The following is a 25,665-nucleotide window of genomic DNA, read 5'->3' as shown; positions in this document are numbered from 1 at the left end:
TAGATGAATTTTCCAAGAAAGCACCTGAAAATAGGACCATTTTGGAATGAAGCCAAAGATGCTGTTTTGAAAAGGAAGAGATTTTTAGGTTCACTAGATTCCTAGAAAACCTGTTCCAGTAAGGACCATGCCTTGTCAGTATTTGTAACTGATCCATTCATTTTGAATACAGTCATTTAACTACAGCTCATTTTTAACATCCTTTATGGTAATTACCAAAGTTTCTTGTGTTGATCAAGGATAAACTCCTGACGCATTTTGTCAACCACTTCTGAAGTGTGAGCTTCTGATAGAAATTTGCTGCTCCTGGAGCATTTATTCCCAATTAGGGTAACTGACCACCCTTAAAGGGTGGATTATACCTAACAGACTCCCTCCTATATATAGCATATTGCCCATGTTGAATTACCGTAGTCTTACATCATATACATTATTAACTTTTGCAACTCTAATTATAAAAAATTGATTAGAAAAATGAGAGCAGAAGGAATATTAAAATGGAATGCTCCAGGAGCACGCATCCCAGGGCAGGCTTGAAAGTGTGATCAGGTTGCCATGTTGAGAGTGATTCCAGTGGTTAAAGGTACGCATTATTCCTACAACATGGCATCTAAGCCAAAGGAAGCTATTTCAACTGGCCTTCAACTGAAGAGGCAGTCGTCCTCTGCTTTAACATGGAAGAAAAAGAGGCTGTGTTATAGTTATTGAGAGGTCCTGTTTTCCAAAATGGTTAAGGATTTTCCATGGGCGTTTTTGACCGTCTCTCATTTTTACTGTAACAACTTTATTTTATTTTTTTAAAGATTTATTTATCTGTAGGGGGGGCATGAATGGGGCAAGAGGGGAGAGAAGCAGACTCCCTGTGTTGAGCACGGAGCCTGATGTGGGGCTCAACATGGGTTCCCTAAAAAAACAAAACAAAACCCATGGGTTCCCTTTCACAACCCTAGAATCCTGACCTGAGCTATAATCAAGAATCAGACAAGGGCAGCCTGGGTGGCTCAGCGGTTTAGCACCGCCTTTGGCCCAGGGCATGATCCTGGAGACCCGGGATCAAGTCCCATGTCAGGCTCCCTGCGTGGAGCCTGCTTCTCCCTTTGCCTGTGTCTCTGCCTCTCTCTCTCTCTCTCTCATTAATAAATAAATAAAATCTTAAAAAAAAAAGAGTCAGACACTTGGGGTGCCTGGGTGGCTCAGTTGGTTAAGCATCTGCCTTCAGCTCAGGTTGTGATCCTGGAGTCCTAGGATTGAGCTCCATATCAGGCTTCCTGCTTGGCGGAGAGTTTGCTTCTCCTCCTTCTGCCTCCTCTCCACTGACTCTGCTCCTGCTTTCTCTCTCCCTCTCTCTCTCAAAGAAATAAAATCTTAAAAAAAAAAAAAGAAAAAAAAGATATTCAACCAAGTGCCTTTTACCGAAATTACTTTAGAATCCACCTCTGCAGCCTAAGGCCCTCTCCAACACTCACCTCCCCCCAACACATACACAATGTAAGATGAGACTGGTTGGCATTAAGCTAGGCTTTTTGAACTTCCTGGACAAGTTTAAAGTGGACTCCCCGATGCACTGGAAGAATTTTGGATCTGCCTATTGAAAGGATATTCAGAAAGAATATTATTTTGTCTATATAGTAGTTTCCCCTTCCCTCCCCATCCATGGGGTCTATGTTCCAAACCCCCCCATGGATACCTGAAACCATAGGTAATACTTAACACTATATATAGTGGTTTTTTTCCTGTATATACATACCTATGGTTTAATTTGTAAAGTTAGCACAGTAAGAGATAAACAACAATAAGTAATAAGAGAACAGTATACTATAGTAAGTTATGTGAATGTGATCTCTCCCTGAAAATATCTTCTACTGTACTTACTCTTCATGTGATGATGTGAGATAAAACGCCTACGCAACGATTTGAAGTGAGGTGGATGATGTAAGCATTGTGATGTAGTGGTAGGCTCATTTTGACCTGGACATATGGCAGAAGGAGGATCATCTGCTTCTGGACCCAAGTGAGTGCAGATGACTGAAACTGTTGGAAGCAAAACCAGAAAGCTAAGGGGGGGGGTCCCTTCTGTAACCCACATCTAGAATCCCATTGTGAAATTCCAAAGACAGAAGCTAGTTCACTTTATAGTAGAACTGATTGATGGAATTGTGGCTTGAATATTATTTCCTTCTTTTTATTTTTTTTTAAAGATTTTATTTGTTTATTTGACAGAGTGAGAGCGAGCACAAGCAGGGGGAGCAGCAGACAGAGGGAGAAGCAGGTTCCCCACTCAGCAGGGAGCCTGACATGGGGCTTGATCCCAGGACCTCAGGATCATGACCTGAGCTGAAGGCAGATGCTTAACTGACTGAGCCACCCAGGGGCCCCTTATTTCCTTATTCTAACCAGATACTGATGAAAATATAATCTTTATATGATAACCTAGATTGTATATCTGTTCTCAGAACAGATGTGTAGAATGTCTTTGTAAAAATCTGAACTTTTTGCTTTACATTAATAAGTATGCAGGCAGTAGTTGCATTGATTCTAAGTTTGCTGAAATGTTTTCATTTCTTAGTTTCTAATTATGATTCCAACAGGTATTATCTTTTGATGCCTATTTAGAAGATGAAGTACCTGATAAAAGTCAAGGAAACTATAGAATAAGACGCTATAAAATCTACTTCTACCTTGAAGATGACACAATTCAAGTAAATGAGCCAGAGTTGAAAAATAGTGGAATGCCTCAAGGTATCTATTTAATGCAGAGTTACGCTTCTCTTACTTGTGATTCCTGCCTGTCTTTCTCTAGCTTTTTAAAAGATGCCATGTACTACTTAGGTGTCTAACTTGTTGGTGACAGCGAACATAAACATGCTGTTAGCTGCCGTTTGCTTCAGCCACCCTCTCCTCATCCTCATACCTGTTAACTAGAGATTTTGACGGTTCCTCTGCAGAGAGTCATTGCTCCTCACCCCCTGTATGCCAGTCATCTTTATCCATAGTCCATTTCAGCCAGACAAGAGTTAACTCTGTGATGTGGCTACCAGAGGAGCTAATCCTAAATTGCATTATTAGAAGTAGGGCGGAGATTGAGGGAGAGGACTGATTTCTTCTGTTTGTGCTGTGAGTCCTTCACTTGGGACAATGTTGAGATCTGGATACCTTCAGGAGATAGCAGCCATGATGGTAAAAGGACTGAAAATTGTCCTGTGTGAGGCAGAATAATGAAAAGGGATATTTGTCCATAAAGGGAAGACACAGGTGTGCCTGGTAAACGGTCTTAGGGCTGCCATGGGTTGGAAGGGTGACCTAATTTTCTGTATCTTCAAGGATAGGACCTAGGGGGTCAGAATTCAGTAAGAAGAAAAATTTTCTGGCAGAGAGCTGCCAGAGGTGGTAGTGGATGGGTCTGGACGAACATGGGGGTCAGGGTCGGGTGTAGGGGAGGAGAGGAGTGTCTCCTATTTGCTTGGTCTTTGGTATAGACTGATGGCCCTGCTTAGTAGCAGTAGGGGCGAGGTGGGGAAGTCATGTATTTGCTTGGTGGGTGGTGTAGATGGCCTTCTAAGACCACTTTGGGCCCTTCGGAGCTATGATTCTTAGGAATGTTTATTGTCTCTGTCTTTTCTGGAGTTTGCCATCTCCAATATCTAGGCTCTGAGATTGCCCTTCTTATCTATAGTCTCTATTTCTTTGACATTCCCTAATTGTTCACACCCACCATCCTTGTTCTCCATTCTGCTGGCAAAACGTAGCCTGAATCTATGTCTGTCTATGTCCTTTGCTACCATCCTAACCCACGCTACCTTCATTTCTTTTTTTTCCCTAAAGATTTTATTTATTTATTTGAGAAAGGGCCCATATGAGAGAGAATGGAAGAGCAAGAGAGCACGGGTGAGGGGAGGGGCAGGGAGAGAGGGAGAAGCAGACTCCCCACTGAGCAGGAAGCCTGACATAGGGCTCAATCCCAGGACCCTGGGATCATGACCTGAGCCAAAGGAAGACTTAACTGACTGAGCAACCCAGGCACCCCTAAGCTACCTTCATTTCTTGACTAGAGGAATGGAATAACTGCCTGATAGGTCTCTCGCTATCCATTTTTGCTCCTCCTAAAACCTCTTCTCTACACAGCAGCCAGAGTATTGTGTGGGGTATTAGCTCGGATGCAGTGGTGGCCTCCAAGAAGCATGCTTGCAGGCTTTCCCAGAGGCCACAGAACAAAGCCTCATGGACCAAATTAAAATGCATCAATCACATGATGCGTTAAAACAATTCAAACTACACAATGAGAAGCAAGGGGAAAGACATGGGTAAATTCACAGACATAGGACAATGTACAAGTGGGTAGAAGGATGACTCTGCTTAAATCCTAGGGTAGGCAATGGTCCTGTCTGTCTTTGCTGTGTCAGCCTTTCTGGCTGATAGTGTGATTTGGAGACCAGAGTTGAAGTTAAAGCGAGGGGGACCACAGACAGAGGGGACCTTGGGCTAATGTCACATGCTCTGTTGGAGAGACAAGGGGATAAGTGGGCCTGGCCACAGCTGTAGTTCACCAGTAAGCCTGCTTGAATAGTCCTGGGTTTTGTTTCTTGGGGAAAGGACACATGGGGCCGGAATTGATGTCACCAATGAATGAGTGGCCGAATTAAGGCCTCATGAATATTGAGTACTCATGAATATTTACTGCCTCTTGTATATTTAGTGCATCATGAATATTTAGAGCCCAGGTGCCTCGTATATATTTACTACATATGGAAAATTAATTACCTCCTGGTCTTTCTGTCCCCTTCTTTCTATGTTTGACATACACATGCTCTATTTACTATCTACTTATTGTTGTTTAACACATCTTATGATTTTCTGCCTGTGTTGAATAAACTGCTTTCCTTTTTAACTCCTTATCTGGGCCCAATGCCTCCATGTCGTTATACAATAGTGGGTTCTATGGGGAGAAGCAGGAATTTCAGGAGACCATGGGCCTCTGAGTATAAGGTTATGATGAGGCAGTATGCAGAAGACTTCCTTCAGTGCTCATGAGATTGAGGTTACTTTAGCACATAGCTCCATTGTGTTTGGATGATGAATTTAGGGCCAGTCAACATTGCCAAGAATTGTCTGTTGAATATCTAGTCTGTGCCAGGCACTGTGCTGGGTTTTGGGAGAATAGACAAAAGTAAGAAGACCTCCATCTCACAGAGCTTATAGCAAGCAGGTTGGAGATGAAAGGGAGGGATCAAGGTGACAAGTTCAAGAATTTTGCAGTTGAAACAAACCAGTTAGAACAAACCCGGGATAATGAGGGTAGGAATAGAAAACAGAGGAAAGACTACAGAGACATTTTATTGGCAGACTTGATAGGCCTTGACCAACAATTAAATATAGAGAGTGAGGAACGGGAATATCTGGTGATGAAGTATCTACTCTATCATTATCTCATTTACTCCCCCCACCCCCAGCAACCATCTAAAGTAGGTCATTGTCACCTTTTACATAAAACAAACAAAGAGGCTTCAAGAGGTAATTTTCTTCATCTAAATCTTAACTAATTGCCTTGGAGCTCACTCTGGTTGAAAAGACGGTGATCCATCAGTAAAACCCAGAAGCCTGGAGCAAGGAGCAACACTGGAGTTGAAGTTGGGGTATGTTTGTTTTGACACATGAGGCCTTTGAAAGTGGGTTTCAGGCGTCTGTATGGTGATGCCCACCAGGCAGGTAGACTCTTGGGGTGTGTTTTCAGGAAGAAAGTCAGGACTGGAGATGTGGACTGGGAATCAAAGGTACTTAGATCATGAACGGAATCAGGCTTATTCTCCCAGGTTGGAAGAGAGGCACTGCTGAGGTGGTGGAAAAAGGAAGAAGATTGGATTTAATGTCTGTACTTGTTTTTTTCTAGTGGAGGGGAGAAAGTGAGAATTGGTGGGGGGGAGATGATATGAGCTGTCCTCATTATTCTTTGTGCTCTGACATACTCTCCGCTCCTGGGCCTTTTTATTTGGTTGGAAGTATGACACTTTGTAAAAGGTCAAGAAGTCTTCAGACTCTTTAGGGTCATTTTTTTTTTTAATAAGATTTATTTATTTGAGAGAGTTCGAGTGAGTGTGTAGGGGGCGGGGCAAAGGGAGAGGGAGAGAGAATGTCTCAAGGGGATTCGGTGCTGAGCTCAGAGCCCAACAAGGGGCCTCAGTCTCCCGTCTTTAGGATCATTTTAAAGATCTATAAGGCAGTTTTTAAAGATTGAGAGTAATGTATTGGGAAATGTTTGAAGAATTACTTCTGAACAGAAAGAAAATTCACAACTTTTGAATTCTATGAACATCTGTTTTACCTAAGTGTGTTTAATTATGTAAGCAACAGTATTGCCTTAGCAAAACATATTTTCTCATAAATACTTTTATATTAATAAACATTTATCATACTTATATTTACTTAAATGCTTTACTCTCATATTCCCTAACTAAGCTTTTTGCTTATTTTTTGATTACCTTCCTCACATGACACCCAATTTACACAAATGAGAGACTGGGGGTCATGGGACATCCTGAACATTTAACAGTGACTTGAATTGTTTTTATTGTTTTTAATTGAAAGCTTATATTGCTGCAGCTTACTGCCCCCCATCTAGTGAGTCTTTAGTTCTGTTAAACCATCCAAGAAGAAAAAGGAAATGCAACCTCTATGAAGCTCTTGGAAAGGCTTTTATAAGACTTTTCAATTCTCTCAGCCTCTTGATTTCAAACCTCACATCGTCAGATTCCAAAGGCAAACCTAAGTTAGTCATAATAATTTATTTGAAAATAATTTTTAGGTGAATAGGGGGAAATGTTAATTCATAAAGACTCAGCATGGGGTGGGGAAACCCAACTCTGAGTAAAAGACAACTTTAAAGTCTCTTGAAAGTTTCAGAATTTCTGATTGGCTCTCTCTGATCAGTTCAAGGGATATATACAGAATACACAGTCATCTCCCTGTGAAACAAGACCGAATTTGTCAGCAGAGCTACCTGGCAGGCCATAGCAAGGAGTGTGGAAAGCAAACCCAAATAACCACTCTATCATAAGCTTTGTTTATTTAGCAAGAAACTGGTCTTTCTTGAAATATTTAATATGATAATTCTTGTTAAGGAAGGTCTGCTTGGATAGAGGATACTTTAGAAAATCCCTTAAACGCCTTCTTCAGGCTTTCCTAAATGAAATGATTGGGGAAAAAGAACAAACAAGCTTAATGAGCCAGTGGCTCAGACTTCAGTGGGACAGGGTAGGTAGTGTTTATTTTAGTTGTGTCTTGAGTGGCCTGGGACTGCTGCTTATGCACCTGTGGGCCTTGGGAAGGGGTTGGGTTAGGTTATATTTAGGTGATGCACATGGATAATGTTCCTGTCGCTTCCATAGGGTTTCTCTATTTTCCAAGTGAAATGGGAAGTCAGATACATTTGTTCTTTTGTGGAGCTGACTATTCAGAAATTAGCGCATCTGGAGGAAGGAGCCTCCTTTTTAGTTGCCTCTCCTGTCATGTGATTTCTTTTTTTTAGGGGTACGGGGAGGAGTTTGGAATAAGCTAGAAACAAAAGAGGCATGATGCCAAAATACGCTTTCAGTTACATGCAGCTTCTAATCAGAACAACGTATTTTTAATGTTGACGAGTCCTTGCTGGCAGAGAGATCTATGTACGTTATAAGTCAAGTCACTGTCGCACTTCAAGCCTTGCTTTTCTTTCTTGCCATAACATTACTCTCTTTTTGGTTAGATGTGTCATATATATAGAATTTGTTGTTCTGTTGGAATGTAGTTAAAACAGCATTACACCAAGCCAAGAATGTCAGAGGTTAATCCCAGTAGTTTTACTTCCAATTGTCTAACAGAATCATTATTAAATACTACCAAGTCCACACTAATCTATGCTAAAGAAAGGCTAATGGTTAGAAGCCTGTCATAAATTTCTGGTCTATACCAGTTGTTTTCAGTTGAGAGCAGTCATCAGAACCTCCTGGCCCACTGCAAGAATTTCTGGTTCTATAGGCCTGGAGTCAAAAACTGGCTTCCACTTAGTTCTTGGTTCAGAACACTTATTTCCACTAGTGATTTGTTGGGGCTTTCAACATCATACTTTTTAAAATATGTTTTTAATACTCTAAGATAATCGATTCAAGCAAAAGTAATTACCACATGTGACATTCATATGTCATTCATTCAAATTGGACATATACTACATCTAAGTACTGCATCCTGTAAAGTGGAGGCATGGTGGTAAGGTTGCCAGATAAATACAAGATGCTTAGCTAGATTTGATTTTCAGATAAGCAATGAAGTTTTTAGTATGTCCCCAAATATTTCATGGGCCATACTTATTACTAAAATTATTCACTGGTAATCTAGAATGCAGACTCAGCTAGGCATCCTGTATTTCAATGTACTAAACCTGGTAGCCCCAGAGGGTGGACCCTGGCAAAGGGATTGTCATTGAATGGAGCAGAGTAGAATATAAGAGTGGAGGTAAGTCAGTGGCCTCTGAAGACAGGTGTTTTGGTGCATGGTAGCTACTCAATAAATATTTGCTGAAGAAAGAAAGGAGAGAAGGGAGGAAAGAAAAAAGGAAAGGAAAAATGGTAGACGGTGTCTGTAACATAAGGTAGGCATCAAGGTACTTTGAGGGATGAGAAGGAGAAATGCCAGTATCTAGACAAGAGAAGAAGTCATTGGAGTGGTACCTCAGAATTTCCTCCAGATAAAGATGGAAGAGGAAGACATATTAGCCAAAAGGAACAGCATGAGAGAAAAGGGTGGGAAAGTGGGGGGAGAGGGTGTGCAGAGTTGGGAGACATTTGGGAGCAGATCCTAGGGTGTGTAAGGAAAATAAGGCAAGAAGGCAATAATGCAAGAGGATGTTAGAGTGCCTAACCTGCTAGCATTTGAGGCTCATCCAGTGGCTAGGGGGAGGACACACACAGGATTAGTCTTTCTTTTCCTTTTAAAGATTTTATTTATTTATTCATGAGAGATACAGAAAGAGAGGCAGAAACACAGGCAGAGGGAGAAGCAGGCTCCATGCAGGGAGCGCCATGTGGGACTCAATCCCGGGTCTCCAGGATCATACCCTGGGCTGAAGGAAGCCCTAAACCACTGATCCACCGGGGCTGCCCTTGTATTCTTTTGTTACAAAATAGATGTCAGGCTATCTGTATGAAAAGTTATTCTGGGCAGCCCAGGTGGCTCAGCGGTTTAGCGCCGCCTTCAGCCCAGGGCCTGATCCTGGAGACCTGGGATTGAGTCCTAAGTCGGGTTCCCTGTATGGAGCCTCCTTTTCCCTCTGCCTTTGTCTGTGCCTCTCTCTCTCTCTCTCTCTCTCTCTCTCACTGTCTCTCATGAATAAATAAATAAAATCTTAAAAGTTATTCTTACGAAGCCAAACCTCCAAAGAGGACCTTTTATAAAAATAAAGATGGAAGTAATTTTATTTTTATTTTATTATTTTTTAAGATTTTGTTTATTCATGAGAGACACAGAGGCAGAGACACAGGCAGGTGGAGAAGCAGCCGCCAAGCGGGGAGCCCAATGTGGGACTCAATCCCGGGACTCCAGGATCATACCCTGAGCCAAAGGCAGGCGTTAAACAGCTGAGCCATCCAGGCATCCCTGGAATAGTCAGTTCAGTGAAGGAATAGTTGTAAACACGAGAAAAAAGGGACACCTTGGTGCCTCAGTGGTTTAGCGCCTGCCTTCTGCTTAGGGTGTGAGACAGGGATGCGGGATCGAGTTCCGCTCAGGCTCCCCGCAGAGCCTGCTTCTTCTGTCTATATCTCTGCCTCTCTCTCTGTGTGTGTCTCTCATGAATAAATAAATAAATCTTTAAAAAAAAAGGAGAAAAAAAATACTCTATCATGTCTGATCACAGTGAAAGGTCTTAATTTTTTTGGGTTCTAACTTAGTAGTCACAGTAACAAGTGGCAATTCCAATTGAATGTTTATTCACCTAACAAATACCTGTCTCTAGACTCGATGTATCCTAGGTCTGCAGTGTTACTAAAATGAATGAAACATACTGCAAACTAAGATAGAGGTAAGAGGTTGGAGTCTTACTTCTGGAAGGTGAATTTCTAAAAACCAAATTGAGTGGTATGAGCGAAGATCTAAGGTAAGTCCCAAATGAATGAACTGCAAATGCATTAAACATAAATGGATATATCATCATTTTGATTTAAACCACAGGGACATGCTAGAAAGTTAAAGCTTGCAGAGTATAATCAGATAGCAGGGCCTTTAAAAAAAGAGAGCTATAAAATATGAAGATCAGGAGGAGCTTAAAAGCAGGCACCTGATACCTGGACATCTGCCCAAATTGTCTTTATGGGGCAGTCAAGAAGGCAGACGTTTAAAAATTTAAAGGGCAGATATGGTACTTTCGTTCTTGTTTTTCCATTTTATAGCATTATTTTTATTTATATACTTTGATGATCTCAGGTGCTCCGCAGTGTGTGCCAAAGACATGACATCCTGCCCCTTTCTTCGATACTCCAGAACAAATTCTTGCAGGTGGAGTTTCTGCCATTTATCATGGAGGACTTAAGAATACAAAAATATCAATAAATAGAACTTTTCATCCCCCCAAAGGACACAGTTGAGAGATGCCACGAATACATTATTGAAAGCTCTTGGACAACTGTCCATTCCCAAAGGCCCATGTTAGTTTTCTGGTTAATGTGGAGTTGTGACCTTGGATTTCTTGTTATTAAAAATGTTCATGTTTAGCATTAGGCCTGTGAACCCATGAAAGGTGGGTTCTTTTTAACCCATGAAAGGTGATGGCGCTTCTTTGTTACCACAAATTGCTTCTCTGGGCTCTTTGAAGAACCATCTAGAAGAGAAGTGTGGGATCACAGATAAGGAAGTGTGAGAGTCTGGGATATGCAGGCCCCTGAGGGGAAGGGTGCAGGGAATGCAGTGACCTTGGCCCTGGAAGGGGCAGTGCTGCAGCAGGCAAGTGGGTTATCTTCAGAAAATTGCCTTTAGAGGACAGAGAGGCTGTTCTTTTGGAAGAGCAGCTCCATCTCTCTCTCTCTTTTCCCTGTTTCTATCCGGTTTGGTCTGTAATGCTCCCTCCGCTCCTTCACTTAAGTAATTTATGGCTGGAGTTGAGTGAGATATAGTTCTGTGCAAACTGCAGAAAGTGCTGGTATTTATTTGTTTATTAAGAGTTTACTTTTAAGTAATCTTTACACCCAACATGGGGCTCAAACTCATGACCCCGAGATCAAGAGTCACATGCTCTTCTGACTGAGCCAGCCAGGTGCCCCAGAAAGTGCTGATACTTACTTAGAGCTTCAAAATTCAGATCCAAGATCTGCCATTTGTCAGAGCGTGACCTTGGGCACATCACTTGACCACACTGAACCTTGCTTTTCTCATCCATAAACAGAATATTTATATTTCGTGCATTATCTACCTCACGGGATTAGTGAAGATTAAATGAGAAAATGTATATGAAAGTGTATCGTAGTGTTCTGATGATGATTCTGATTATTATTATTTGAAAGCTCTGTAGGTGGGCCGATTCTTTCCACCTAGAAAAATAGAAGAGTCCTATTCAAAGTCTTACTAAACAGAAATCAGCACTAACTTGCTTATTTGAATTTTTATAATGAAGTACAAATGCAAGATAGATGGAATTTCTGAACAAGCTCCTGGCTGTTGAATAAATTTTATATATCTTAAAAACTGTCACAATATAAGTATTTTTAAAGAGATATATAATGGTTTCTGAAAATACCTGAAATGCCCATGCTTTTATAGATGTTTAAGTATGCAATTTGTTCTAAATGTCTAATCTTGAATGATTAAATAATTTGCATACTGTTTTCAGTGGCATGAATTAAAGGCTAATTGAAGTATAATTTTTTTGCAGTAAAATTATATCATCTTTTATGTAGTACATTTAAAAATATTCTAGGCCAGTTCTAATTTTATAGTTTTATTATTTTAATTTAATGTACCAAGTAATTAAAAATTGCTACGAAGAAAAGAAGATGAAAATGATTTTAGTTCATTTCCCCTTAACAGAGTGAAAAGATGATTAGGAGAAAAATGGAACAGAGCTCAACATAGTTCCTGGCACATGAAGATATTCATTAAATGCTTCATAATGAATAGGAATGGAGAATTTCTCAGTGTTTCTAGAGTTCAGAAAAAGGTGCCATTCTCAGTGTTATATAAAATATGAAGAAGATTGCTTGACATCTTTATACTAAAATACTTCCATACAGAGGTCACACAAGCCACTTTGACTTGAACCATTAGTTCAGTTTGCCCTGCTCACCTTTTCTCTTTTCCCTTTACTCTCAGAGTAGATTCTCAGCCCAAAGTCAGTCACAGATGTTGAGAGACCCTTCTCTATGGGTACCTTGCATTGAGAGATCTTGTAAGCAGAGGCACCGACTGCTCTTTGTTCTTGGCTGTCTCTTCAAGGAAGACAAAGATGGTCTCTCCCTCTGGAGCAAAGTGCAGGTTTGCTCATATCCTTGGAAGATAGAGTTGGTGTCTCCTTCCAGAACAAAGGAAGGACATGCTTACCATCTAGTCTAAGAAAGCTAATGCCTCCCTGTGAGACAAAAAAAGCAGGCATGCTTATTGTCCATTATAAAAGATTTGGGTTCCCTAAACTGAGGGTTCATCTCCTGTAATATAATCCACTGCATGGGCAGGATTTACGTGGACCTTGTTAGCTTGCAAGTAGGATAAAATCTCAAACCCTAAACAATTCTTGACAACAGGTTTCAGCAGTATTTGGGTAAGTTGATAGGTATGGTGTGGTGTAGTTGGTATACTCATCTAGGAAGTGAACACTCTTACTGCCAGTGGCCGACCCCATTTTGGGTATACTCAGGGGACCCGGGGTCTGCATTCTCAAGAGGAGATGTGAATGGGCATCATAGGGTCAGAAGTAAAATATGGAATGAGATCCAGAACTTTTGGCCCAGAACACTGTCTAAGATGATGAAGCCTCTGATAAGCATTGCTTTGTAGAGGTGATTGGGTGGAGGGAGAAATGTTTGGTAGAGGAAAGAAGATTCCATGAAGTTTCAGAGTAGCATGAAGTCATTCATGCTTATGGAAGCTGTAAATCGTGGTGTTGACACCTGCCATATTGAAGCTTATTAGCTAATTTTTTTGAGCCAAGAATATGCATTTTTGTGAGAACTTTGCTTTGACATCTTACTGCCTTGTTAGTTGTGCTCACTTTGAGTGCTAGTGGGTGACAGTGAGCATGCTTGTTCTGGAAACAGACATGATGGTAGTGTCTGGCACATTAGGTCACTGTGTGTTTGTGCCCCTCTTCGCTCCCTAATCTTTATAGTTTATTAAAATATTTCCCTAGTACCACTTAGGCAACATTAATAACATACAAGACTGGTCAATAACTGTGGATCTCAGAAGTCTCCGCTCCCTCGGGTGGTACCCTCAGAATTGGAACACATGAATGCTGCCTCCGAGAACCTGTCCTTTGCTTACTTCCCTGTTGTGGGAAAGCATTTAGGGTTGTTATAGAGATGTGCTCTGACGTTGTTAGCCACCCGGTGAAACAGCTATATTTTGTTCCATACCATAGGGACTTCTATCCGGCGTCAGCGGATTTTGCTCCCACCTCCTGATGAAGATCAGTTTTATACTGTGCATCATTTTAATATCAACATAGACGTTATCTTTTATGGCCGGACATTCAAGATTTATGACTGTGATACATTCACAAAAAACTTTTTGAAGAAAATTGGAGTCAAATTAAACCCCCCAGGACAGTGTCCAGAAGATCCTTACATGAAGATACGAAGAGAGGTAAGAAGTTATATCCATGAGTTCTTGTGTTCAGAATGAGAATCCATAAAGGAGGGTCAGTAAAGGGTATCTATACTCCTGATGCAGATATGAAAGAACTTTTGGGGTCCTAGTCACTGGAGTGGTCCTGTTCTCCTTTGGGCTAGAGGGAACTCTGGGTGTTGACATCAGGGCAGGAAAGTCTCACTCGCTGCCCCCGCCTCCACTTCTTCCCTTAGAGAGTGTCCCTTCCAGACAGTAGGGAGTCTGCAGTGAGCTGCTTACATGGGACAGGTTCTAAGAGTCACAATTGGCTTTGTGGTCTCTGACAGTATGAATTAGGTCCACTCTTACTTGGTCTCTTTTCTCATTTTGGTTGTCTAACTCTGGGACAATTTTTGCTTTTGTACTACTGATTTATTGTACCATGCCTTGGGGGGTATACCTTTTTCCTTCTTCCCCAGAACTCCCAGCTGTAGCTTTGATGGCATCAGATGTAGAGATGTTCTAGGGGAGTGGAAAAGGACCATGAGTCTGGTGTACCCTATTATAAAAGGGTGTTTGTCTTCTAAGTCTGACCCTAGTTAGTATAGGGAAGCAAGAACCGGTGTTAGTAGTAGTATTGTTGTCTTTCTAAAGATGTCTTTTTTTTTTTTAAGGATCTGTTGGTCCCAATTTTATACTTTTTATGGAAGAATCTGAACCCGCAGAATCTGAACACATGTGTCCTATGGAAGGTCACATACCTAGCCAGTCTTCTTACTGGGATTTCAACTTAAATCTTGTACTTCTTACCCAGAATTTCATTATTGTTGTTTTTTTTTTATTGAAGTATGATTAGACAGTTAAAATACACAGAAATTAAGTGTTCAATTGGGTGAATTCTTTTTTTTTTAAGATCTTATTTATTTATTCATGAGAGACAGAGAGAGGAAGAGACACAGGCAGAGGGAGAAGCAGGCTCCATGCAAGGAGCCCAATGTGGGACTCGATCCTGGGTCTCCAGGATCAGGCCCTGGGCTGAAGGTGGTGCTAAACCACTGAGCCACCCAGTCTGTCCAGATGGGTGAATTCTAACAAATGCATACACTCATGTAATCCACATCCAAATCAAGATACATAATGTGTCTATCCCACCAGAAACTTCCTCTTGGTTTTTTCCTTTTTTTTTAAAGATTTATTTACTTATGAGAGAGAGAGAGAGAGAGAGAGAGAGAGAGAGAGAGAGAGAGAGAGAGAGGCAGAGACACAGGAGGAGGGAGAAGCAGGCTCCATTCTGGGAGCCTGATGCGGGACTTGATCCCGGGACTCCAGGATCGCACCCTGGGCCAAAGGCAGTCGCTAAACTGCTAAGCCACCCAGGGATCCCCCCTCTTGGTTTTTTCCAATCGCTCTTCCCACCCTGGGATAGATAACCACTGTTCTCATTTCTATTCCTGTACATCAGTTTAGTCTCATTCCTATTGTCTCTAAAAGTTGTAATTTCCTTGCAGAAAGATAACATGATATTTAGAATAAAGTTCTCCTTTGATTCTGTTTTTTTTTTCCTTTTTCACATTTTCACCTAAAGTCTAGTTAGCTAATATACAGTGGAATATTGGTTGCAGGAGTAGAATTTAGTGACTCATCACTTACACATAACACCCAGCACTCATCACAAGTGCCGAACTTAGTGCCCAGCACCCATTTAGCTCATCCCCCACCCACCACCCCTCCAGGAATCCTCAGTGTGTCCTCTATCATTAAGAGTCTCTTATGGTGGGTAGCCCGGGTGGCTCAGTGGTTTAGCGCTACCTTTGGCCAAGGGCCTGATCCTGGAGACCTGGGATCGAGTCCCCCATCGGGCTTCCTGCATGGAGCCTGCTTTTCCCTGTGCCTGTGTCGCTCATGAATAAATAAATAAAATCTTTAAAAAAAAAAAGAGTCTCTTATGGTTTGCTTCCCTCTTTCCCTTTTCCCTCTTTCTCAGACCTATGTTCATCTGTTATTTGTCTTTCTCTGACTGACCTATTTTGCTCAGCATAGTACACTCTAGCTTAATCCATATTGTTGCAAATGGCAAGATTTGATTATTTTTCATGACTGAGTAGTATCCCATTTACTTCTTTATCCATTTATCAGTCAATGGAAATTTGGGGACCTGGACCCTCTTTTTTTCCATAGATATATTTTATGATTTTATTTATTTATTCATGAGAGACACACAGAGAGAGAGAGAGGCAGGCAGAGACAGGCAGAGGGAGAAGCAGGCTCCATGCAGGGAGCCCGATGTGGGACTCCAGGATCAGGCCCTGGACTGAAGTCAGCACTAAACTGCTGAGCCACCTGGGCTGCCCCATATATATATATTTTTAATTGAAGTTCAATTTGCCAACATATAACACCAGATTCTGTTTTGATCTCTTTTTCAAAGCTAAGTGTAGGGTCATTCATCTGTTCCACCTCCTGACCCCAGTAGAGTTATTCTTTAATGTTGTAAGCATGCAGCCCTCCTGAAAAATATATATTGTTGATCCTGGAATATTTAAGGTGAAGTCCCTGTAGAATTATACCTGTGTATATTGTCATATGAACAGATTTATAGTTTGGGTTTATTTTTATTTTTTCCAAATGCCCTAGATGAAAGAGCCTAGATAAACATAGAGTCTTTACAATGAGAAGAGAGAACCTAAAAGAATGGATCCATATGAATTACCACCTCTTGCATATGGCTGCACTCATTCACTCACAGTTGGTATTATATGATAGCGATTACGGATGATGCATTTTATTAAATACAGAGAGCACTGTGCCATTTCATAGGTTTATGAAGAAAAAAAATCTTTTGTGCCAGGAATAGAGAATAAATACCAGGAACAGCCAAGAAATGTTTTAACTAATTTCCTTTCAGGTTGGGAAAATCATTTTTGCATTTAATCCCTTGGGGAGAAAGCTCTTCAATAAATATAGCAATCTGTGGAAAATTAGGAGTTTAATAAGAGGCTTTTATATTGACTTTAATGCATTTACTTCTCCAATGTTTGCTGCCTTCAACTATAAAGTTAAAATTAAACAATTTAACTTAAACTGAAAAGAGTCCCAATGGTATATAATCAATAATGCATTCCTTAAAGGCCTTAGAATGCCAAAGAAATATTTTTCAGTAGATGAAAGTAGAGGTGCCATAATTTCATTTAAATATCCAGGATAAGAAGAAGGTAAGAGCCCCTGGAAGGCCACGATGTCTCCCCCAATCTTGCAGTTAGTCTGTACCCAGATTGCCCTGGTCAGATAGAGAATTCTGAGAATTGACAGATACGATTACATAAGCTGACAGGGGACTCCTTCCTTGCCAGTGAGCACTTCCTTATATAACGATCCCGTTTGGCTACATCAGATAGAATGAGGGCAGTTTTGCTCCCAAGACAGGGCCGAGAACATGCAAATAGAGTCACACCAAGAAGATCATAGAAGTAGTGGTACCTGGGCTGGGCGACAGAACCCACGCAGCGGTTCTGGGCGGCTTGGGAAATTCTCCATTTGCTCTGCTCCCGTCCTTCCTGATCCTTGATCTATAAAGCTTTGGAGTAAAATAAAACTGTGATCGTGTTTCTTCCCTTTTACTTATACAAAAATCTTTGGATGAATAAGAAGGATATACAGATAGGAATTCTCAGCGAAAAGATGAGCAGGTTTTTTGGGGGGGAGGGGGTTGAGATATAATTAACATAGACTCAGATGGATAAGTCTTAAGCATATAGATCAACAAGTTTTGGAAAATGTATGCAATTTAGTAAGTGACAAAGAAATCAAGATACGGAATATTTCCATCACCCCAGAAAGTTCCCTTCTCCCCCTTTCTGGTCAATCCCAAAGGCAATTACTGTTCTAATTTCTGTCACCACACATGAGTTTTGTGTGTTCCTAAGAATTTTAAGTCTTGGAGAAAAGCCAGTTTTAAAGGCGTCATAGAAGTGTATTTTAGTGTATTAAAACACTGCTTAATATATTTTTTATATAAATTTATTTTTATTGGTGTTCAATTTGCCAACATATAGAATAACACCCAGTGCTCATCCCATCAAGTGTCCCCCTCAACACTGCTTAATATTAAAAGCTTCCTACTACTTGACTGTAATTTTAAGGTGACAGCTGGCTGTAGATGTATATATATGTCATTAGTCAGTTGACCTTTAAAAAAATATCACAGAATAGTCAGTGGGAAAGGTATCTTTACGTTCTTTGATTGCTTGCATCCCAGAAGTGATCATGCACAACTGCTGTTCTTGACTTTTTTTTTTCCCTTTTCAGACTCTAGATTGCATGAAGCCTTTACGCCCCTATGAATCCTTTGATACCCTGAAGCAGTTCCTTGAGTATGATAGGAAGGTTTTACGTTTCTTCTGCCTATGGGACGACTCAGCTACCCTGTTTGGGGACCGAAGGGAGCTCATTCTGCATTACTTTCTGTCTGATGATACCATTGAAGTCAAAGAAGTGATGCCACATAACTCAGGCCGGGATGCTATGTCATTGTTCCTCCAGAGGAGAAAGCTACCCAAGGTGAGCGGCAGACTCAGAACCCCTTCCCGAGTTTGCCTGTAGGCTGAGAGACTCTCGCCACTCGCTGTCCAGAATGTTATGGGTTATGACTATGTCATGACCGTGTGTCACTTATCATATATGAGTACAGGTGTTTAAGAAACCTTCAATTTGTGCTATTAATACACATCTGTGAAAGTACCATAGAGGATATGACAAATCAGGGTTGGAATATTCTGGGTTTAATCAAGGCAAGTAAAGGAAAAAAGTGAAATTCAAGAGAAAGTGCATATTTATCGAGTTCATAATCAGTCTTCTGAAAGTAAAAGATTCTTTAGTTAAAAGAATTGTTTGTGGGGTACCTGAGGTGGTGCAGTCAGTTGAGTGTCTGACTCTTGGTTTCAGCTCAGGTCATGATCTTGGGGTCCTGAGATCAAACCCCATGTCAGGATCTGTGCTCAGTGCAGTCTGCTTGAGATTCCACTGCCCCTGCCTCCATAAATACATAAGTAAATCTTAAAAAAAACAAAAACAAAAACAACTGCTCATGCTCTTGAGTAGTGCCCTGGCCTCTGGCCTCTAAAGCCTACTGAGGAGATAGCAGTGGTTTTGGTCTGGGCTGTGAATGTACAAACACACATAGGCACACATGCACACACGCACCCCTGTAAGTGTATGCACAGGAATGACTCTTAGGAGAGTAGCCACCAGTCATCAACTAGCCACTGGCTTGCATCAATGACAGCTTTTACATTTTTCTTACTATCAAAAGACAGTTGTGAGACTGATTTCTACATGTTTATGGCCATTTGAGAGCTAAGTAACTTGAGTGCATCAGAAACAGCACAGAGACTAGAGGACCTGGGTTGGAATTATGGGTCTGCCACTTAAAAGCTGTGTGACCTTCAGCAAATCACATAACTTCTCTGAGTGTATTTCCCTATCTCTAAAATGCTGTCAACAGAGTATCTCTCTGGAAGTAACTGCAAAAGCTAAATGGGATAATATAGTAAAAAACAAAAAACAAAAAACCCACTAAGAACCTATGAACACTTAAAGGACACATAAAAACAAAGGTCTTTTCACAGCTCTGTGTTACATTTCACTTGTTATTTGGATAACATTTTTTAACATTCTTCTTTCTGCTACTGAGGAGGTTACCATAACACTCATTTCTGATTCAAACGACTTATGGTTACTTGGTCCTCACAGAAGCTCTCCCAGATTCTCTGAGCCCACCACCAGAAATCCTACTGTGCTGCCTGGGCTGAGGGGAGGAGGCAGGATTTGTCCCAGAGGGGGTTCTGAAGTATGCACAGCAGGTGGCCAGGAGGGGAAGCCTGTTTTTAGAATGGCTTTGACCGATACGCTAATTATAAAATAATAATGATGCACCTGACATTTGCAGTGTGTCTTGGTATCAGTTGCTTCATTTATTCATTCTTTCAGCAAATATTTATCAAGTGTCAACTGTGTGCCAGCTCTGGGGTTAGAGTAAAAAAGAAAATGGATTAAGTCCACTTCATGGAACTTACATTCTCACGGGGGAGAGGAAAAATAGCAGTAGGTATTCCCTTGACACTCAAACATACTTTGAGAAAACAAGGAATCAGGACTATTATTGCAGCTAGCTGACAAAAGTGAAGTTCTCAGAAGGTAAATATCAGGCTCCAAGTCCTGTAGCCAGTAAGTGGCAAAGACGGAATTTGCTCCAAGTGTACTGTTTTTCTGTTACATGGCTTACTTATACCCCACACTTCATGAATTCACACATTTGAACTGGCATTTTATGTTACACACATCAGGGATGATTCAGATTTCTCATCTGTATGTGATAAACTGATCACTATTGACTCACATAATTCAGTTAGGATATTTCCTGCAGCTCATGCAACTGCTAGGACCACCTCTAGTGCCTGGAACTGAGGAGTATCATGGATTGCTCTGGGCCACGGTTTCTGGTAGAGGCTGCCTGCACTTTTTTTTTCCCCCTGCCCCACTGAGTAACTTCTGTTGGCCCACTAGTGCTTCCTTGAGCTCAGGATTGGGCAGGATGCTAAACTGAGTAAAGAAGGCAAGGCATGGTTTCCTCCTCGGGTCATTTCGTAGTTCAGTGAAGAGAAAAGATGTCTGCTTATATGAGGCATTTAGAGAACCACCAGGAGTGGTTTAACCGTGTGGTAGGTGCTGTGCAGGTGTGGACTGGGGACAGGCCAGGAGGATGGGAAGGGTCACAGGAACGATGGGCCTTTATCACAGCCTCGAAGGATGATTGTGGAAGTATAGGGAGAGGGAAATGGAGTATGATGGCAGAGAAGAACCCTATTAGGGGCAGGGTAACCAAATTCCCCTCTACCCTTCTGGGTTCTCGGCTGAGACCACCCCCCCACCCCCATAATAACAAATTAAATGAAAAACCAACAAATGTTGAATTACATGCATATCTCCTGTATACATGAGAGAGACTCAGGAAAATGGAGTAACTCCCTGAAATGGCCCAAGCTACCTCCTTAAATACCATCGCCAGCTAAAGATGAAACAAGCTGCCAGGGGAGGTGGGAAGAAGGGTAGTTATAGGGGGTCACCAAGAAAAGCACAGTAAACAAAAGTAAGGCTGTGATGCAGATTTAGGTTGTCATCTTTTCCACTGATCAGAGGTCTTAGAGATCTCAAGTCTTCTTTCTTTTCGTGGTACACAGAGGGAGACACTCTTATAAATTTAGATTTCCTTTATCCATGTAAATGTCTTTTACAGAAGAGTATTTCAGCTTCTTCCATGTCTGTTGTTTCTTAAAAAAACCCAGCACACCCAAGAGGCCTATTTTGGGGTGGTGTGTTTGCTCCCCTTCATATACAATACCTATTTCCCACTTGAGCCCCTCACCATGATGGTTTTTGTGATTAGTAGGCCGTCTACCACACCTTGTATGGATTTTGTCTTCCAGTATGGCCCACCTGGAGTCTGTCAGCCAGGCCAGGTAACAGATCGAACAGTTCTTAATATTTATGGTGGCTTGAAAGAGAATCGAGTGGATGGCTACCTGTTGGATAAATACAAGGTGAGGAACCTTAACGTTTCGTTGCTGCTTCCAGTGTGACTTTCCTGGAACGTGAAATGTGCAGTGTGAGTCACAGATTGTCTTGTGAGATTAACTGTGAATGAAGTTAACGAATACATAAATGCACACATTGTACTGCTGGCTGTCAACACTAAACATGCTTAAGTGCTTGCTGTTTGCAAGCGCTATACGACTAAAAGATTTTCCAAATGTTGACATCAACTAGTTGTCTTGGTTTGATTTAAAAAGTTCTGTTATAAATGATATAATTGAGCGGGGTTTTTTTTAGCAATTTTTTTTGGGGGGAAGGTAATGCCTGGGTCTTTGGAGGGTCTATGATGCCAATACTTTGTTCCTGTTTTTATTAGCTAGGAAAATTAGATCAAGAGTTTTACAAAGATAGTGACCTATTCATAGGAGCCACCATCAATGTGTGGGGAAGGAAAGTACTTCTTTGTGACTGTGATGAATTTACGAAGACTTATTATAAGACGAAATACGGAATTGGTGAGTGATACATATGTACATTAGAAAATAATATTTAAAATTTAGAATCTTTGTTCCCTACTTAAAATTTTGCTTTTGAGTTTTAAATGCTCCTGAGAGCTACCATTTATTGAGCATTTGCTCTCTGTTGGGCATTTGTTGTCTTACTCGTTACTAATAACGACCCGAGGCTTATTCATTATTCCCATTTTTGAGATGAAGAAACTGAGGCTTAAGAGGGCTAACATGTCAAAGATTATGCAGTGAGTAAAGGGTGAGCTGAGATTTGAACTTGTCCGCCTGATACCAGAGGCTTCTGTTTTCCTTTATAAAAGCCAACCTCCCGCCTTACTGCAATATAGGGTCAGTGTTTTCTGGTTGAGCGACTGAAATGGGAATCTGAATGCTTTTCTTTTCACTGAATTCTTGCTGACTACAATGGATATACTGTGTCTTTGAGTTCTCTGGGGGAATTCTCTTGTGCCAGTTTGCTCTACCTTTTTCTGATGAAGCCCTGCTATGTTTCCAGCTTTTCTCTCTTCTTAGGTATTCTATTCAGATGAGTCCAGTTCAGAATGAAAACAGGTGATTTATTAAAAACCTACCAGGCACAGATTATTGTGGTAGGACTTAGGAGCTACAGAGTCAAAGAGTTTCTTAGGTGGGAAGGAGAACAGAAACCTACAGCATGTTGGATGGTGTTATGGGAATCATGGAAGCAGGGGAGGATCTGATACGAAACCTGAAAAACAAACCCTTCATTTGTGAAACCTGCCAGCCGGCTCTGCCCTCATCCTGGGCCCTGCTCCAGGCACCTGCTGGTGCTAGGCTAAGTACAGGCTGGTGGGACTTGCCAACCTCCCAGGTTGGGGTTTGGCTGGGGTGGGAGTGCTGCTTACTCCTGCACTCCTCTCTGAACCTTGGAGTGTTCATATGAGCACACTTCCCTGAGGGATGAGATAGAAGCCAGAAGCAACCACAGCTTCCTAAAAGATAAGGTGCTTTTTCTCTAGAATGAGATGAGCACCTCTTGTGTTTTGGTGTCCCATTAGTATTCCTGGCTTCCTGGGAATCTCTCTCTCTCTTTTTTTAAGATTTTATTTGTTTATTGATTAAGTGAGTGATTGCACAGGGGGAGTGGCAGAGAGAGAGAGAGGGAGAGAATCTCAAGTAGGCTCCATGTCAATCGGAGCCCAATGCAAGGCTAGATCCTAAGACCCTGAGATCACGACCTGAGCTGAAACCAAGAGTCAGGTACTTAACCACCTGAGCCACCCGGGCACCCTCCCTCCTGGGAATCTTTACATCACGGGAGAAGGCAGAGCACACACAAAGGATTGGAATAAAGAAGACTTTCAATTTCACCCCCCTTTTTTTTAAGATTGTATTTATTCATGAGAGACCCAGAGAGAGGCAGAGACCTAGGCAGAGGGAGAAGCAGGCTTGCCACGGGGAACCCGAAGTGGGACTCGATCCTATGACCCCGGGATCATGACCTGAGCCAAAGGCAGATGGTCAGCCACTGAGCCACCCAGGTGACCCTCACTCTTTGGTTCATTAAGGGAATTTGTTCCATTGCATCTGTATGCCAGATGCATTAAAATACGTGGGCCTTGTAGGTCCACATTGGTGGTCTCTTATTTTCTAACATTTATCCTCTTTTGTGGACACAGTTGGGCATACTAGTTTTGGGGACTGTGAACAAGAGGCAGCCAGGAATGTGCATGTGGTAGCTATTATAGAGAAGTTGCTAGTGGGCTATAGGTCTTTGGGAGGGAGAATTTGGTTTTTAATAAATGTCGATACCTGTTCAGAGTCCATAAGTTGTCAGTACAGACTTAAAATTTGAAAAAAAAAAGAAAAGATAAGGAAACTGAAAGTATGGACTCAAATCATACTGAAAGATGATCATAACATAAAGGATGGGGCAAAGTTTCCAAAACATCATGTGATCCCTTCAGTGGAGAGCCCAACATTTGGTCCATGATTGTCCATCACCTTGATTTTGAGAATATAAAGGTGGCATTTGGGAAAATGAATATGATGATGGTGAGACATGGTACATTGTTAGTCTCTTAACAGGTTTTCAGGGAAGTTGCAGAGGCAGAGTGAATTCAGTGGCATACTCTAAATCTAGCCATCCTCAGCAAATGAATCCACTTCACATGCCCAAGGGTCCATTTGTGTTGAGCCTTAGTGTTTAATTCCTTTCTGCTCCCTTCTTTTGTTCACTCTATAGGATTATGTATTATGTAAAAAAAAAAAAGTGGTTTGTGCCTTTAAAGCTAATATAACATGAGCATTATGCATTTAAACAGAAAATTATGCAAATGCAAAATTATGATGCATTTTATAGTCACGCTGACTTTTTAGATTTCTCATAACATATGTTAAAATATTCCATTTAACAGACACTATTATTACACAACATTTCTTAAGTAACAACAGTGTACTTAATGTAAGTAATGACTAGAAATTACATCCGTGATGCAGCGGAGGCGGGGGGTGGGTGGGTTGTGAATCCGTGTTCCCTGATAATCTTTATGTTGCCATTTCTGACTTTTTGGTAAGGTTAAATTAATGTACTTAATGTTACTTAGATACAGTTACTTCTGACATTTTAATTTTTATTTAGACTTCATCTGCTTCTATAAATTCATCAGACCAAATTTTATACATCATACTTGGGTACATTGGAGCTCAAACCAGAACAAATTCCTGCTAATAACTGTAGTCCCATTTCCTTCCGTGTCAGTAATTGTGGTCAGTAGAATACCTGGTGTCTCCACTCCGCAGCACCACAGGAAGGAGATGACAGGTGCTAACCACACAACTAGGGACCTCCTAAAGGGAAGCCAGTGGGGAAGATTCATAAATGCAGCCTTGGTGCTTTTTCCAAGAGGTATTGGTACCCTGGTGTAAAACCCAGTTTGTCTCCTAAAAAAGATAAATTTTTTTTTTGTGTGTGTTTAAAGATTCCAAGGAGAAAGCAATTCCATAGACTTCTTCCGCAGAGCATTCCAATGTGACTCTCCCCCCTAGGTCGCTTGGCCTTCCTGCTGGCCCTGGCTCACCTGCTGGGCTGTAGCATGTCACTCCCTCATTATTTCATGTGGATGAACACGGACTGGCAGATGGAGGCCTGTTGGACTTTCCTGTAGCATAAAGGTTAGAAAAGGCTCCAGGGGCTCCAGCATGTGTTTCTTTCACTGAAGGAATGGGGACGTGAACGTAAAGTGTTCTTACCTTAGAACGCCTGTCTTGGATTATTATTTCTTTACTATAGGAGAACTTGCTATCATCTATTCTTAGTGGCTGGGAACCAAACTAGTAAAAGACCAGCTATTCTCACTGCTCTTGAATACTTATTAGGCTGTACTGACATTAAGGATGAGCAAATTCTTTTAAAAAATGATTTTATTTATTTATTCATGAGAGACAATAGAGAAGCAGAGACATAGGTAGAGGGAGAAGCAGGCTCCCTGCAGGGGAGCCTGATGTGGGACTCGATCCCAGGACCCCAGGATCAGGACCTGAGCCCAAAGCAGATGGAAGAGCAAAATTCTTAAATCATCTTTAATTTTGTGGTGTTATTTCTGGCCTCTTGATGAACTCTGAACTCTTGGTGCTGGAAGCAGTGGGACATCCAAGATAAGAGTTTTAATGATCATTTGAGCAAATTAGCTATCTTAGGCTGCAATAATGGAGTAGACTTTGCCTCTCGTTGCACCACATGACCCCAATGGATCTAACATTTTTTCCTCTTTTTCTTCCCTTATGAAGTACAGAGGATTGAGGAATGGATGAT

The 25,665-nt window shown here is 41.4% G+C and overlaps 1 protein-coding gene across 1 annotated transcript in view; it reads left to right on the top strand.

Moving 5' to 3' along the window:
• Positions 1-25,665, top strand: part of EFHC2 (EF-hand domain containing 2) — a 194,073-nt gene that overhangs the window by 69,640 nt on the left and 98,768 nt on the right. The window contains exons 3-7 of the mRNA XM_055338406.1: positions 2,589-2,739; positions 13,589-13,812; positions 18,082-18,333; positions 21,258-21,371; positions 21,740-21,878. Of these exons, the coding sequence (XP_055194381.1) occupies positions 2,589-2,739; positions 13,589-13,812; positions 18,082-18,333; positions 21,258-21,371; positions 21,740-21,878 (880 nt within the window). The remainder of the gene's footprint in view (positions 1-2,588; positions 2,740-13,588; positions 13,813-18,081; positions 18,334-21,257; positions 21,372-21,739; positions 21,879-25,665) is intronic.

This window comes from Nyctereutes procyonoides, unplaced genomic scaffold, assembly GCF_905146905.1.
Source record: "Nyctereutes procyonoides isolate TBG_1078 unplaced genomic scaffold, NYPRO_anot_genome, whole genome shotgun sequence".
NCBI classification, from domain to species: domain Eukaryota; kingdom Metazoa; phylum Chordata; class Mammalia; order Carnivora; family Canidae; genus Nyctereutes; species Nyctereutes procyonoides.
Note: the sequence above shows the minus strand (reverse complement) of the source record. Positions and strands in the feature narration are given on the sequence as shown.